Source organism: Psammomys obesus, unplaced genomic scaffold, assembly GCF_907164565.1.
Source record: "Psammomys obesus unplaced genomic scaffold, mPsaObe1.curated_primary_1811, whole genome shotgun sequence".
In the NCBI taxonomy this organism is placed as follows: Eukaryota; Metazoa; Chordata; class Mammalia; order Rodentia; family Muridae; genus Psammomys; species Psammomys obesus.
Window position 1 is genome coordinate 514,395 of NW_026592481.1, and position 17,260 is coordinate 531,654.

A 17,260-nucleotide genomic window follows, 5' to 3' on the forward strand; every position below is an offset into this window, starting at 1 on the left:
GAGGTAGGAGGCTGGAGAGATGGCTCAGAGGTTAAGAGCAGCCAGTGCTCTTCCAGATGTCCTGAGTTCAGTTCCCAGCAACCGAAAGGTGGCTCAGAACATTTAATGGGATCTGGTGCCCTCTTCTGGCATGCAGGTGTACATGAAGGCAGAACACTGTATACATAATAAATAAATGAACCTTAAGAAAAAAAATGATCTATCACACACAAAGCCTCAGAATATGCTTATAAATGTTGTACAGAGCCAGAGAGATGGCTCAACAGGTAAAGGCACTTGCTACAAACCCGAGCTTGATCCATGAGAACTTACTTCCACAAGTTCTTTACTTCCACAAAACAAACAAACAAAAAACAGACAAGCAAAGAAACAACTTATGTTGGGCCTGGAGAGATGACTCAGGGGTTAAATGTGGTTGCTACTCTTCCAGAGGACTAGCATTTGGTTCCCAGAACCCATCACCAGACAGCTCACAACTGCCTATAGCTCTTGTTCCAAAGAATCCAATGCCCTCGTCTGGCGTCCCCAAGGTACTTGCATACTCATGCACATACACAGACACATACCAAAAAAACTTCAAATAATAAACAAATGTAGTAATAGAAGTGATCTGGGAAATATGTTACAACACAGAGATCAACACATAATACGTGTCTATTGTTCACTGCTGGTTTAAGAAAAGAACCACTTACTTGGGTAGTCACATGAAATGGGTCTGGAAGACAAAGTAGCTGCAACAACATCTACGGCACACATGTCACCAGCAGGGTGGGTTGCTTCTGCTTCAAACTGTTCTGGCTTGTTCCCTGTGTCCACATAAGGTGCAATTAATTGTTCCATGAGTCCTTAATAACAGTAGCACGTGAATGGAGCGCTATGCAGCACAGAGGTCAGGGAGTGGTTGGGAGCTGGAGAGTAGTGGGGGACAGATCTAATCATGGACTATCAAAACTGAACTAAAAGCAACTGGTGGTATTTCCTACAGGGTTCTAAGTCCAACCATTTAAAAAATGCTCAGCTCTCAAATTTCTTTGTTTTAAAGAATCAATTTGCTTACAAAACTGTATTCATTACTCAGTAGGAAAATCAATCCAGTAACAGAATCCATTTGGTTTGCTAATAAAAATATTTGAATTCAATCTAAATGTCAATAACTGAAAGAGGGGCTCATGAAGCCCCACCACTTAACTGAGGACCTTTGGTAGCTGAACCTACTGCTGTCAGGAGAATCAGGATTTTTTTTTTTTAAAGGAGGAAGCTCCTGCTGGGTTACCCCTGCTCTAGTGGATGATCATATAGCCATGCACATATGAATGTCCATACTCAGTGGGTTATGAAGTTGGGAGGGGGACATGGCAGGGAGAGTCAGAAAGGAGTTTGAGGGGGAGTAGGCAGTGGTTATGATCAAAATACATTGTATGAAATGTATTTTGAAGAAAGAAAAGAAACTAATGATTTAAGAAAGTCATATTAACTGTTAAGTTAAAAAAAATTTTTCACAATATTTACTAAGCCTTCTCATTTAACTATGCAAAATATGATTCTTTCAGATTTGATAATATAAGTTTACAAGTCCAAATGATAGGTTATATACAATTGTAAAGAATTCTCAAGCTAAAAAGAGTCTCAGAGGTAAATGAACCCTATATCCTTATTATACTTATAAAGCAAGATAATACAGTCCAAGGCAATACTATAGCCAGGATACCACTTTCTTGATTCTCATCTTTTTTCTTTTTTTGAGACATGGTTTCTCTGTGTAGCCTTGGCTGTCCTGGACTCAATTTGTGAGCAGGCTGGCCTAGAGCTCACAGCAATCCGACTGCGTTCAGTACTGGAATTAAAGGTGGGTGCCAGGTGGAGGCCAGGTCAATGCTCAGTGTCTTCCTCAGCTAATTTCCACCTTTTTTTTTTTTTTTTTTTTAACAGAGTCTATAACTCAATCTGAAAGTGCACTGAGTTGGCTAGGCTGGCTGACCAGTGAGTTCCCAAGCAACTTTCTGCCTCCACCTCCCAAGTGCACCATTCACCCAGCTTTTTTTTTAAATGGGGGTTCACTTTATAGATTGGGTCATCATCTCAGCCCATCATTTGACTATTCTTTCATCTCCATTCTATCAGTGAAAATAAAACTTGCTAAGTCTAAAGAATTAACAGGAACAATATAACTCAAAGAAATTATCTTCATATTTCAAAGAAAGGAAAAAGAGTGAATGATGAAAAACTTTTTAAAATTGAAGAAACCCCAACCTTGAAATATTAAAGATTCACTTTATGGCCTTAGCTTTAACTTGGAAACTGTGAGCTATACCATTTTTTTTTCAAAGAAAATGCAAATGCAACCTAATTTTTTGTGACAGAGAAACGAAGCAAGACTGGCAAGATGGCTCAGCAAGTAGAAGTTCCTCCCACTAAGTTTGACTACCTGAGAAGGTGAAACAAGAGAACTGAGTCATGAAAGTTGTTTTCTGATCTCCACATGTGCTATGGTACAGATACACATACATATATGTGCGCACACACACAATATTTTTTTCCCCGAGGCAGGGTTTCTCTGTGTAGCCTTGGCTGTTCTGGACTTGCTTTGTAGACAAGGGCTAGCCTTGAACTTACAACTATCCGTCTGCCACTGGCTCCCTGAGTGCTGAGATCAAAGGTGTGTACCACCATACCTGGCTATAATACATTATTTTAAAAAGAAAAATAAAGCGATGTATCTGTACCATATCACAAAACAGAACTGTCCCAAAATACAACTCTTGCTAAAAGAAAGCTTTCCTACATTTTTTGCTTCTAAAAACTGATGTGTGTGTGTGTTAAGGTTGGAGTGGCGGCATGAAGAGATGGCTCATCAGTAAGAAGAGCACTGGCTGCTCTCAAGGAGGGCCTAAGTTCAATTCCCAGCCCCCAGCACTCTCATGGCAGCTAACCATCTGTAATTCCAGTTCCATGGAATCTAAAACACCCTCTTCTGGCCACAATGGGCACAAGGTACACAGATATACAGGCAAGCAAAACACCTCAACATATAAAAATAAATTTTTAAAAATTGCTATATGGCTAGGGAGATTGGCTCCATGAGTAAAGTGCTTGCTTTGCAAGAGGAAGCACCTGAGTTAGAATCCCCAGAATCCACGTAAACAGGGTCGTGATATTGAGTGTCTGTAATCCCAGCATGACTGAAGTGTGATAGAAGGCCAAGACGAAAAAAGTCTCTACCCTGCCTTAAATACGGCAGAAGTTGAGATATGACATTGTAAATTGTCCTCTGACGTCCACACAGGTGCCAAGGCACCTATATATACACACAAAACCTAATATTCAAAACTTACATCTGAAAGATGGTTTATACTCCTCCTTATCTTTCAAAGATTGCTTGTCCACATTTGAAAGTTTACTTTTGTCTTGAGTTTCAGTTTGTCTCTGATAAAAGCTGGATTGTAAGAAGAAAATACATGAATATAATGGTTTAGTAACATAAAAAGCCAAAAGAATAGGTGACACAAGTTTTCTGGTTGCTAAAAATAATTAACAAAACCTTTTGCTTGGTTTGTTTCTTTTACTTATTTGAAGACAGGTTCTCTGTGGTTGGCCTAGAATTATGTAGCCCAGACTGACATAAACTCCTGGGAATTCTCCTATCTCAGCTTCCTGAATGTAGGAATTATAGGCATTAGCAGGCATGGTTGGCTCTGATACTCATTTTTCATTGGCTTGTAAAAAATTACTCTAGGTGCTACAGAGATGGCTTACTGGTTAAGAACACTAGCTGTTCTTCCAGAGGACATGGGTGCAATTCCCAGCACCCACATGGCTTCTCATAACAGCATGTAACTCCAGTTCCAGGGGATCTGACACCTCCTTCCAGGCTCTGTAGGCACTAGGCACATGTGTGGTACACAGACATACATGGAGGCAAAACACCCATACACATTAAAAAACAAAACAACAACAACAACAACAACAAAAACAAAACAAACAAAAAAAAAACACTTGCCCAAGCATGCATGAGAATTTACTTTCTATTTCAATACATTTTAAAAGAGAAGAAAGATGAAAAGAAAAGTGTTTGTGGTGGCAGAGAGAATGGCTCCAGAAGACTGAGCCTGCCACCAGGCATTGTTCTTGGCAACTAATTAATATTTACTCAGCCACCTCCCTTGTTACCACCCCATGCCCCTAAGTAATTATTGCTGCAATTAACAAAGAATAGTGTACTCTCAATACTATTCCTAGGGTAGTTTTCCAGTAACCACTTATCATTTTCTCCTAACACAAATTCCATATGCCATCAGCATATACCAGCTGAAGATGCAACTCTATAAGCCAAACTATGTGTCAAGGTGTGCTGACACTACATACTATGAGTTTTGATGTTCTTTTTTGTTTTCATGAGAAAATTCAATACAAGCTAGGCATGGGGACTCATGCCCATTGTTGCCTCAGGGTTCAAGAAGCAGTCAAGCAGAGGACCACAACAAGTTTGAAGTGAGCCTGAGGAACATAGCAAATGAGCCTATGTGAAAAATTAAATCAAGTGCAATATATATATATATATATATATATATATATATATATATATATATATATATATATATATATGCCCTAGAAACATGGTAGACACACATAGCAGTTTTCACGTATTAACAGGTAGCACTCATAAACATTAGGTGCCCAACTGGAGCCCACAAGTAGGGATTCAGAATATCCTGTTGTGGTCTTGCCTGTGAATCACTGCCCAGGTGACCTAATGGCCTAGTCTTACATCTTCCTATTTTCACAGAAACCTTGCTTATTATTTAAGTGCCAAAACTTTTTGTTGTTTGTGTGCTTGTTTTTGAGACAGGATCTGTGTATATAGCCCTGGCTGTCCTGGAACTCATTGTATAGACCCGGCTGGCCTTAAACTCAGAGATCAATCTGCCTCTGCCTCCTGAGTGCTGGGACTAAAAATGTGTGCCACTACCACCTGGCCCTCAAAGCATATTTTTCAATGCCATTTTGATGTGTAAAATTTCTCCAGCTTTCAAAATGAGCCCAATGTATTTTGTCTGACAAAGTTTAAATATATTTGTCTGTCTTTATGAACCAAATCCATTAACAGACCCACAAAGATGTTAATCTACACAATTATCATACACTCTCCCTTAAAATTCAAATGACTTTCAAAGATCACAGATGACTTTACAATACAACTGTAAATTCCAATTTGCCACATGATCTTTAACATTGCCTTTAAAAAAAGCAAAAGGAGTAAAGGTCAAACAAAACAGCAGGTCAGTAGCATGATTCAACAGAAGCTGATGAAAAAAATAACTTACCAGGTATTTTGCTCTGGAACACTGGAGAAAGGACCAGAGAAACTGTGCCTAAATGGAACTTGTGGCAGCTGGGCTGTTGTTCTCTCAGGACAAGGACTAGAGGAAGCAGTACGTGACCCAGCTACTCTCTCAAGACAAGGGCTGCTGCAAGCAACGTGTAATCTACCCAAACCTAAGAAGTATGAAGAATGAGGGCAAGGATATTACAAACAAATGGAGAGGATATCAAAGAGGTTTTTTAAAAAGCTCTCTTAATTTGAAAATGAATCCTATGGCATGCTTGCAAATAGCCAGGCTTGATGTATGAGATCTACAAACACAGTGATTCAAACACCAAAATCAAACTGCAGAAGTAACATGGAATATACAAATCTAAGCAGCAGCAAGACAAAGGCCATGTTGCTCTTTTAACGCTTCTGTGTGCTAAGGGAACTCTAGACCTTAATACCCTTTATGCTGCAGACTCCCACAGCAACCCTGTGATATGGGAGGGCTACCACTGTTGACCAGGGTATGGAAGGATGAGAACAGCTACCACAGCTAAAGCAGGCTCCCTGAGGCTGACTACTGAGTATTCTGTCCAAAACTAAAATATCTATGTCACAACCCTCTGGACAATGGCTTACCTTCCAGATGCATTTCATTCTCAAGACTTCTTCTCAGTTTTGGATGGGGTGTAGAGGACAGGCGTGTGGAGGAAGAGGTCCTGCGTGGCCATGAAACCACACTGTCCATGAACGCTCTGGACACATCACTCTTATCTTCCTTCACCATGTCCACAAGAGGCTGTTCAGAGACAATTCTGTCCTCTGCAGGAACATGTCTATCCATGGAAGTGGAAGCTCTGGTCCTGTGAACTCCTAGTGATGAAGGACTCCTTGCTGGCTGAGGATTCATAGAAGGATTCCTAGTAACTCTTCGATGGTAACTTCTAAATGCCTTTTCCAAGCGTTCAGCCTCTTGCTCTAGCTCTCTTACTTTGGCTTTAGTACTACTAGCTACAAATTCAAGGTCAGAGTCTGGGGAACTAGCCTCCGTTGCTGCATTTGCATAGGATGGGACCCTTGACATAACTGCATCTGCTCTAACCTTGTTTTGTTCAAGGGGCACATTCAACAATTTCCTACTTGTATCCCCACTGTGGGGCGCCATCTTGCCACTCACTAGGCCACTCAGGGAATGAAGGGTCAGAGACGGCTTTGGATTTCGGAATACTTCATTCTCTAGGGCTGTAGGTCACAAAAAGAAAATTTGAGAAATAAAGAGAAAAAGCTGTGAATAAAATTAAATTATACTTAAGAATATTTTTTAAAGTAGTAAGAACAAGCTGACACATTAAACAGTGTCTGGAGCCATAGTGATAACCATTAACATTTACTGAAAGCTAACTTCATGTAACAATCCCTTACAAACATGATAACTTCACAATCTGTTACACTTGAGTCTGTGATACCCATGTCTGAGATGTGAAAATATGTAACTTACTGGTTACAAAGTCTAGCCAGATCTGAACTGTAGCAAACCCGTTTAATAAATCTTTTTTTATTTATAAAAGAAATTTTTTTTTATAAAAGAAATTTTTTTATAAAAGAAATTTTATTTATAAAAGAAATTTTATAAAAATTTCTTTTTTTATATATTAGTTACAGTTTATTCACTTTGTATCCCAGCTGTAGGCCCCTCCTCATTCCCTCCCAATCCCACCCTCCCTCCCTCATCTCCTCCCTGTCCCTCTCTAAGTCCACTGATGGGGGAGGTCCTCCTCCCTTTCCATCTGATCCTAGCTTATCAGGTCTCTTCAGGACTGGCTGCAAGGCTGTGGCCTAGCAAGGCTGCTCCTCCCTTGGGGGGGAGGTCAAAGAGCCAGCCATTGAGTTCATGTCAGAGACAGTCCCTGTTCCCCTAACTAGGGAACCCACTCCGATACTGAGCTGCCATGGGCTACATCCGAGCAGGGGTTCTAGGTTATATCCATGTCTAGTCCTTGGTTGGAGAAACAGTCTCAGAAAAGACCCCTGTGCCCAGATATATTTGGTCCTTGTGGAGCCCTTGTCCTCTCCAGGTCATACTAACTCCACTTTCTTTCATATAATTCCCTGTACTATTCAAACACTTGACTGCATATAATGAGTGTCCCCACTAAGCCCAAGTGTCAAATAACCTGGCCAGGGAGTCTCACTGTTATCTTCTGGGAGAGGGGATGGGGTCTTTCAGAGGTGGAGGCCACATGGCAATTGCTAGGCAATTGCTAGAGCTGCCAAAATTTCCTAACATAAATTTCCTATCAGCCTCTTACCCTGCAACAGCTCCTTATGATGCTACAAAGACATGTGTACAGTGGGCTATGCCCATGAGTGTGGAGGACTTCAGGACAGCCCTAGCTTGGGGTAAAATCTCACGAACAACTGCTAGCATAAAATTAGAAACTTGAAGAGTTTAGAATGAGTAAAGCCCTAGAAATAAAACTAGTAGAGGTGGAAGGAGCAGGAGACTGAAAGAGAAGAGAACAAGCAGTAACTGAGGAAAACTCAAAGAAGGATGAGAAACAAGCTAAACTAATACACACTGGGCCCAAAGGCAAATGAAGCAAAAAAGCATTCCAGCTTTTCATCTCTTTTCATGAAGCAGGAGGAAGAGAGACATCCACAGTGAAAACAGTAATGAATCACTAGCAGTAACTCGTGTCCGAGTGGCTTCCATGTAACCTATATCTGTTTCATCTTTGCTCACTGTGGCCTAGTAGGCATCATTATCTTCATCATAAATGAACTTGAGGAAGTTCTAAAGTGTCATATCCAAAATCAAACCTCACCTGATGACCAAAACAAAAGCAGGTCTTCAATTCTGAAAGCAATGTTCTTTGCACCTAGCTATCCTGCTTCTCTTATGTATTTATATTGCGAAGGACTATATAGAAACATGAGGAAGCAACTTAGCCTTATCAGGGTCACACAAAAAATGAAAGCAAGCACTGAGTTGAGAAAGGAAGCAATAAGATATCCAGAAGGTACAAACACTTGAAACCAAATATTTTAGTTCAATCCCAGGGACCCATATTATGGAAGAAGAGAGCAGATTCCCTCTTGTAAGTCATACTTGAACCTAAATATGCACCCCCGACAACATACACACACAACAAATATCATAGGAAAAATAATTAAAAGACAAATTCAGGAACATTTGTGTCACACCCACACTTGTCTTGTTTAGAGTATCTATGACGGTAAGTAGCTGATGACTCAGTAGATATTATTCCTAAGAAAGAAAATTTCATTTATAGTATGGTTTGTCTTCCTGTAGCATCTCCCTAATACAATTACTACAGAGTGGTTAACAGATTACAATTATTGTATTTCCACAACTGCCTGAAACTTACACACACATACACACAAATTAAAATTGTCTCTTGAAGCCAGGGAAATGGCTCAGTGGTAAAAGTGATTGCTGTAAAAAACTGTTTTTGATCCCTGGAAACCATATTAAAAAAAAAAAAAAAAAGAACTGAATACCTACTGGTACAATAGTGGCAAGACTATGGGAGTAAGCAACTGTTCTTGTAATTGTATTTAAGGCCTTCTCTACTGGATAGAGTTCAAGCCTGCTACTGTAAACGTCAAAACCCATGAGTAGGAGGCTGGAGAAATGGCTCAGTAGTTAAGAACACTGGCTGCTCTTTCAGAGGACCCAAGTTCAGTTCCAAGTACGCACAACTTTTAACGTTTTATAACTCAAATTCTAGACAATCCGATGTCCTCGTGGCCTACAATAAGTACCAGGAATGCACATGGTGTATATAACACAAAAAAGGTAAAATGTTCCTATATATAAAAAATGAAAATAATACATTTTCGAAAAACAAAACATCAAAAAATTTATGAGTAGCCAGGATTTGTTGGCACATAGCCTTTAATCCCAGCATTCGAGAGGCAGAGGCAGGTGGATCTCTGTGAGTTTGAGACCGTCATGGTCTACAAAATAAGTCTAGGATAGCCAGGGTTATATAGAGAGAACCCTGTCTCAAACAAACCAAACAAACAAACACCAAAAAACAAAAAACATGGGCAGAGAAATCATAGGTACAAAGGAAAAATCTTATGATGTTGTTTGGCTAAATGGTTATCTAAATATAAACATAAAGTGGTTCTGCTCCCAACCTTGGTAGAGGAGTTTCTTAATGCAGTAGATAATAGTTAAATGCCGACACTTCTAAATTTTCAAAGTGCCAACGGTGGGGCATCTCTATCAACCCCTCCAAGAGGCCCAGGGAACATCAAGGAAGAGGGTTTGAAAAGCATGTAAGACCTAGCAAATGGGGACAAGTGCTGTAAAAGGTTGCTTTCTGGACATGACATAGCTGTTGTACCTGTGAACTCAGAGTAACTAAAGTTTATCTGCACAAGAATAAGCCAGTAAAAAAATTCCAGCACTGGGGGTCGTGGTTAGGGCACTCAGAGCTGATGGGCAATTGGCAGTTAATACATGCTGTGAGAAGATTGAAATTTGTTTTGGAGCAGTGGCATTGACAGGCTGCCCGAGGGAATGACCTCACAACCATGTACACATGAGCAACACAAACTTGACTCAGAGGGTTATATGGAAAATAGAGGATTGAAGCTGAAAGGATGTAATGATGAGAAGGAAAAGCTGGAAAGAGGCAGTAGGGCAGATATAATCAAGATGTACTCTTTTTATCCATGAAATATTCAAAGATTTAAATAAAGAAGCTGAGTGTAGTAGCAAATATCTGCATTCCTATGGCAAGATGGAGGAATGGCAGGACAATGGGCAGGTAGTTCACAGGTTAGCTAGCCTGGTGTAGGTAGTGGAGATACCAGAACAAAAGCTTTACTCCTCAGCAAGGTAGAAGCAGAGAACCAATTCTTTAAAAGGTCTATGACCCCCACCTGAGTGCCAGTGTTCTGGTAAGCTCTCTCTCTCTCTCTCTCTCTCTCTCTCTCTCTCTCTCTCACACACACACACACACACACACACACACACACACAATTAATAAACAGTTTATTTTTTAAAAGAAGTCTCCAACCTGTCTGAGTTTGTACTAGTTGTGACTTTAAATCAGCAACCTGAACAGTTAACCTTTTAACAGAAGTTTCATATTCTAATATCCGGGCCTTTAGCTGTGTAGAATGTTCAATCTGAAAAAGATCCAAAGAAGAAGAATTAGAGCTTGCTTCAAAAAGAAAATCTCTTTTATTTGGTATAAATTTATATTTGTATTTTTTTATTTTCTTTAATTTTTTTATTTTTTGATACAGGGTTTCTCTGTATATAGACCTGGCTGGCCTGGAACTCACTTTGTAGATTAGTCTGGCCTTGAACTCACAGAAATCTACCTGCTTCTGCCTCCCAGGTGCTGGAATTAAAGGTATGTACCACCATGCCCGACTATGCTTATATTCTTTTGTTTTTCCAATTCTAAAAAGCTTTTGCACCAACAATACATAGGATGACCTTTATTAAAACATCACCCAAACAAGTTTTTCGCCAAACAAGTTTTGATGTATTGAGACAGGGTCTTTCTATGAAGCTTTGGCTGTCCTAGAGTTCAGAGTTCTACCTGCCTCTGTCTCCTGAGTGCTGGGATTAAATGTGTGTGCAACCACTCACTCCTTCCCTTTTCACTTTAAGTCCCAAAACAGTTAACTCTACTACTGCTCGCAGGCAGAACTTACAGAGACACAGTGGATGTGTATAAGCCAAAAAACATAATTCATGATAGGAATTACCAGGTCCTCTGAGAAGTTTAGGTCTACATGAATTTGCTTTCCATTCAGTGCTATTATTATTAGGAATATAAACTCAGAATCATCAGAAGTTTTTCTCACATGAGAAAGGCCCCTTTGGGGGAGGAATTCTGTGTATGCAATTCAATCTGATTTTCACTGGTATGACATGTATAGGTCTCTGTAACTACTACAAAGGAGACTGGCATAATACCCACACCAATAAATAACAATACTCACTTCACTCTGCAGCTGTTTTTGCAGAGCTTGCTTCTGGGCTTCAAACTCCTTGTGCCCCAGTGCTATAGCATTTTCTGCTTTCTGTAATTCTTTTGGAAAAACCAAAAGCTCAGGAGGTGGCTGAGTTAGGCCTAAAAAGTTTTAAGAAAAAAAAGAAAAAGAAAAAGAAAAAAAAAATTCTAGTCATTATCAATCTTAATTTTGCCTATTTCATTAAAAAAACCTAGAGAGGGTTTAAAACAGTTTTCTTTCATTGTACTCATACAATTAATATTCTACATTAATATTCTACTAATCCTATTATATGGCCTAAGAATAATACTGATTCAAAAATTTCAGAAAATAATTTAATGTATGTTAATATAACTTTATTCCTCCAGGAGCCCTCTAAGATAAAAAAAAAATTCTTTCAAATTCTTAAATTAACCCAATAGCCTATCTTTTCGCTCTATCACATGCAGAAGGTATTTTAAGACAGAGCTCTCCAGTTGTCACCTGTCAGTGCCTGTCCCTGATTTCATCTCATCTGAACAGCAATCCATGGCAGTTAGTATCCAGAAATAAGGCTGATAGTAGTCTCCATTTGGGTCACCCAAAAGCCCCATTAATAAAGTGTATCTTATATAGGGCAATCATAAAGGACAATATAGTACAAACAGGGCTTCAGTGTTAGTGCTCCTTTAACACTAAGGGTTTAGGAAAGGAAGAAACTTCCAAAGGTACAATGAGTAGGCAGAAGCACAGAACACTGATGGGAGGGCTCCAGCAAGGACTATGAGTGCTCTTGGCTGAAGGGCACAGAAAATAGGCAGCCCAGACTGGAGGCCAAGGTTAGGAATAGAAATAATTACAAATTCAACCTCCTCTCTCTGCCTTGTTCCAAGTGCTTACTGGCTCAAGAAAGGCAACAGCCAGAGAGCATGAACACTGAAAACACCCACAGAGGCAGTTATTTAACAAATATTACTTACATTTAAACTCCTAATTAAGCAATAGCAAACAAGCAAACAAACAAGACAAAACAAAAAAACAACCTCAATGTAAGGATCTTAAAAGATTTCTCCTAATGTAAGCCTCGTTTATAGATATAAAGTAGTTCTATAATCCTGACCTAATGTAAATAACAAACATGCAGATCAGAAAAAAAAAAAAAAAAAAACATACGGTGTAGATGTTTGCTATTCTCTTCCAGTTGCTGTTTAAGTAATTTATTTTCTGCCTGAAGCTCCATTTTCTCTTCCTTCAGTAGTGAGTAATCACTCATCTCTTTCACCTTTTCATTCAGCAAGTGGTTTTCTTTTGACATTGTCAAAAACTGAGTTTTGACAGACTCTAGCTCCACCTAAAAATGAAAAAGGAAAATTTATATCTGAGTAACTTTCACAGCATTGCAGAAGTAAAGGCTGGAAAGCTGTCTGAATCTGAGTATCATAAATGAATGACAGTGACAATCAGAGGTCAGGCTCTCTGCAACAAGATCCCTTCTGCACTTGTGATAGGAGAGGAAGCTCAGAGCCTGTATCAGTAGACATCTGTCCTATGAAGTGTGGGAAGGGTGTATGGTGAATGCAATGTGTATGGTGAGTCAATCCCCAAATGCCACCAATACAACTGCATAACATAACAAGACATTCTAAAAACATAAACAGATGAAAGGTGGAAACAATCTATTGTTGTGAGGTACTTTCCTTACTCTAATGTATCTGGATCTGGATCAGAAAGCCTACACAGATCTAACGGCTCCAAAGATAAATTTAACCTATAGAATCTACTTCAGTTTGTTTTAGACAGGGTCTCACTTAGCCCTGGCTGGCCTGAAACTCAAGAGATCTCCCTGCCTCCTAGGCACTAGGATTAAAGGTGTGCAGTACTGCACCTAGCTATAATCTGGTTTAATTACCCAAAGTTCTAGTTCTGTCAATTACATGAAAAGACTACGACTGAAAAATGTATATAGTATTAGTGGTGTGTAAAAATTTTACCTTACTTTATCTAAAAAATCTGTAAGAGAATAATGTAGTGATAGAAATTTTTACTTGCTACCAATGAAATAGAAGAGGCTAAGACAGAAGTTTCTGTATACTGGCCACCTGCTATGGGTACTTTACCCAATTCCCCCAACAATCGTGCTTTGTTAGAAATAGTTTCAAGATTATAGTCACAAAACTTGCCTAAAGGCAAATAAGCAGTAAGGGAGGGAGATACAATTTGAGCAGCAGGACTCATAAGCTCTTTTTCTATGTGCCTTTGCTTGAAATTAGAGCCTACTGTATTAACTTCAGCTATCACCTTCTTAGTCAAAAAATAATCAGTCCAAGCACACCAAAAAGATGGCATAAGGGGCCAGAGAGTTAAGTGTTAAGAGCATTTACTGTTCTTCCAAAGTATTAGAGTTCAATTCCCAGCACCCACATGACAGTTAAGAACACTCTGTAACTTCAATTCCAGGGGATCTTACGCCCTCTCCTGTCCTTCACAGGCACTATACACATATGATAGAAAGATATACATACAGGCAAACTCTCATACACATAAAATAAAAAAAGTTTTCAAAACACCCCTATGTTCCCTATAAATAAATATACAGCATTAACCTTAACATGTCATTAGGAAAACTTAAGAAACAAGTTTGATAATTACCTCAATTTCTTTCATACGCATTACAGATTTACTGAGTTCTTCCTTTTTTGAATTAATAACTGTGAGCTCTTCTTGCAAATGAGTAGTTTTTTCTGGGGAATAAAAATGAACCAATTAAACAGTGATTTCCTACTGAATACAGAAGACATTTAATAATTTATGGTCACTCTGTGAGACCTACTCAACATTGTCTCACAGTTTAAAGCAACAAGTGTATCAGCCAAAAATTCAGTGGGCAAATAAATAAGTCCCAGTTCCCAATGAGTGATGCCAAATTATAACTGTCACATATGTGGTGATATTCCTATTACAAGCTAACCAGTTACTGAGCATCTGAGCAGAGCATGGTTCCTTCCTGTAACACAAGTCTATGCAGATATATACCAATAGAAGAAAATTTACTAAATCTAAATACATGATAGCACTACACTACAAGATGCATCTGCTTTTATATGACGGAAGCAAAAGGAGCCACATAGTTGGTATCTGGTCAGTAGTAAGTCAGCAGCTTCAGTTTACTTCAAAAACTGTTTGAAATTTCCAAAGTTTATGTTCTTTTCACAATTTCCTAAAATATATTGAAATATAAACTGAGGGATCAATGTATACTTGAGAGCTTTAGGAAGTATAAAGACATGTTAAAAAAAAAGGAACTATGAAAACAGGTCACCGAGAAAGTAAAAATTTCTATAATGGAGTTGGAGAGATGGCTCCATAGTTAAGAGCACTGGTTGCTCTTTCAGAGGACCTGGACTCAATTCCCAGCACCCCTATGGCAGCTAACAAACTATAACTCCAGCTCCAGGAATCGAACATGCTTTACCCGACTCCACAGGTACTGCATGCACGTGGTGCACAGACATATGTGCAGGCAAAATACCCACACACATGCAATAAAAATAAGTCTTTAAAAAAGAAATGAAGAACCAGTGAGATGGACTAATGGGTAAAAACATTTTTTGCTAAGTGTGACAACCCAATTTCAATGCTAAAGACCTAACCGTAGAAGGGGAAAAAAAAATCCTGTAAGTCTTCTGACCTCTACATGTACAGTATATAAAACATACACATTCTCCTCCTGATAAATAAATATGTAAATAAGTTTTGTAAAAAGTGAAAGCTGTATTTAAGAATATACAAGAGAAGCCGGGTGGTGGTGCCACACACCTTTATTCTCAGCACTCCAAAGGCAGAGGCAGGCGGATCTCTGAGTCAGATGCCATTCTGGTCTACAGAGTGAGTTCCAGGTGAGCCAGGGCTACACAGAGAGATCCTGTCTTGAAAACAAAAACAAACAAACAAAAACCAAAATATGAAACAGATGCACCTTAGAAGGCTAATAACCTCTATCAGAACAGAAATAAGCCAGCCATCCACATCACCTCTATTCTTCCTTTCCTCTTCCAGGAGTTTATTTGTTCTAGCGATGTAGTCATCCTTTAGTTCCAGCTGGTACCTGAGAATCAGAATGAATAAAATGAGGAGGTCCTCGCCATCTCCCTGAAAAGAACACTAACCCTGAAGAGCTTATCTGTGGCCCAACATACCTAAAGGTGCCAAAATGGCTGAGGAGAAGCTTCAAAGTCTCAGTCCTAAGGCCAAGGAACTGAATTCTAAACATCAAAGGTCCACTAAAACCCTGCCTCTATACTGTAAATGTAGCCCCAAAACTCAATCACACAAAATGAAGGGTGTTATGAGTTTCCTGAAAACAACTCCTTTCCCCCTGGTCTCAACTGGTACAGAGAGCATAAAAGGAAGCAAAGAAAAGCTTACCTCGCACACAACAGAGTTTGTGTCCCCAGAGATAGCAAAGGAGTCAGGTACTTATAATATGTCTGCAAATCTCCCCAGACCCAACAGAACCCTCTTAAGGTTTATATACAACTGAGAGCCTACTGGTATTATATCCATATCAGCAATTGCAAAAAGGATTTTTCCATGGAGTTTTACTTATTTTCTTCAGTTATCACTAGTCAGAGATAGGCAGAAATAAAGACAACCCCTCCCTATAATGAACATCCTCTACCTGTACCTTTGCTGAAACAAAGGCAAATACTAAAGGTTATTAGGTGGGGCATATACAACTGCCACTGAGAAAAGTTACCAAAGAAGTATCCTTGCTCTGGGATTCTATCCACTGGCATATAAAATTCAGACTAGAAAAGCTAAAGTACCTGCACATGATGGCACACATCTGCTATCACTGAACTTGGGAGCCTGGAGCAGGAGAATCAAGACTTTTGGGGTCAATCTGGGCTACATAGCAAGAAGCAGGAAGGAAGGAGGGTGGGCCAAAGTAACCACAGCTCTCATATTTTCTCAATCCGGGCTACAAATCAAGAAGCAGGAAGGAAGGAAAATTTTCATTTTCCTATACCACCTTTGGCTCCATTTTGTTGACTTTAGTTCCTTTCTTATGATTCTGGCCTTAAAGGGTCTTGAGAGGACAAAGCTGATCAAATTCTACGTGAAATAATTTGCAAATTGTTATGAACTCAGTGGCTGTCTCTTTGACCTCCTCACTCCTCCCCCGAGGGAGGAGCAGCCTTGCTAGGCCACAGAGGAGGACACTGCAGTCGGTCCTGATGAGACCTGATAAGCTAGGGTCAGATGGAAGGGGAGGAGGACCTCCCTTATCAGTAGACTTGGAGAGAGACATGGGAGGAGATGAGGGATGGGAGGTAAGACTGGGAGGGAATGAGAGAGGGGGCTACAGCTGGGATACAAAGTAAATAAACTGTAATTAATATAAAAAAATAAAAGTTTAATTGAAAAAAAATAATAATTTGTAAATTGCTTCTGACATTCATTTAAGTGGCAGCATGAGAAAGATGACTAAATTGAATAGAATTCCAGTTTTACAGCTGATCAGCTATATAAGCTAAGCAAGTCATGTGGTGCCCTACAGTTAAAGGGAGTAATTAATACAATCTAACAATACTTACATATGTAAGGTTAAAAAGTAAAACACAAGGCCTCACAAACACAGAAGCTATGAATAAGAGCAGTTGATGTAATCATATGCTTTAAAAACTATCTTAACTAAAGTATTCATCAAAAAGGTTTGATTTGTCATAGATAAGTTTTGTTCAAACAAAGAACTCTGCCATGTAAATATTAGCCTTCATCACTTTTAAGCAACTTAATTCGAACATATTATTCTTTAAAAACCACCAATTACTTTAGAAGTTCTGTTTTGAGTTTCTGATCATAGTTCTCTTCAATATTCTTTAGATTTTGTTCCCATCTCTGAAGTGCCTCAGTCTCACTTTTATATTTTTCTTCTTGGATCTTCTGAGTCCTGAAATTAACAAA

General features: G+C 39.2%; 1 protein-coding gene across 4 annotated transcripts in view; it reads right to left on the reverse strand.

Annotated features, from left to right (window-relative positions):
* The window catches only part of Ofd1 (OFD1 centriole and centriolar satellite protein), a 41,133-nt gene that overhangs the window by 5,361 nt on the left and 18,512 nt on the right, over positions 1-17,260 (reverse strand). For all 4 annotated transcript variants that reach the window (XM_055613351.1, XM_055613354.1, XM_055613350.1 and 1 more), the window contains 10 exons: positions 17,127-17,246; positions 15,325-15,398; positions 13,943-14,034; positions 12,467-12,644; positions 11,303-11,433; positions 10,363-10,474; positions 5,948-6,550; positions 5,322-5,493; positions 3,333-3,433; positions 693-806 (listed from right to left, as the gene is read on the reverse strand). In XM_055613351.1, the coding sequence (XP_055469326.1) occupies positions 693-806; positions 3,333-3,433; positions 5,322-5,493; positions 5,948-6,550; positions 10,363-10,474; positions 11,303-11,433; positions 12,467-12,644; positions 13,943-14,034; positions 15,325-15,398; positions 17,127-17,246 (1,697 nt within the window). The remainder of the gene's footprint in view (positions 1-692; positions 807-3,332; positions 3,434-5,321; positions 5,494-5,947; positions 6,551-10,362; positions 10,475-11,302; positions 11,434-12,466; positions 12,645-13,942; positions 14,035-15,324; positions 15,399-17,126; positions 17,247-17,260) is intronic.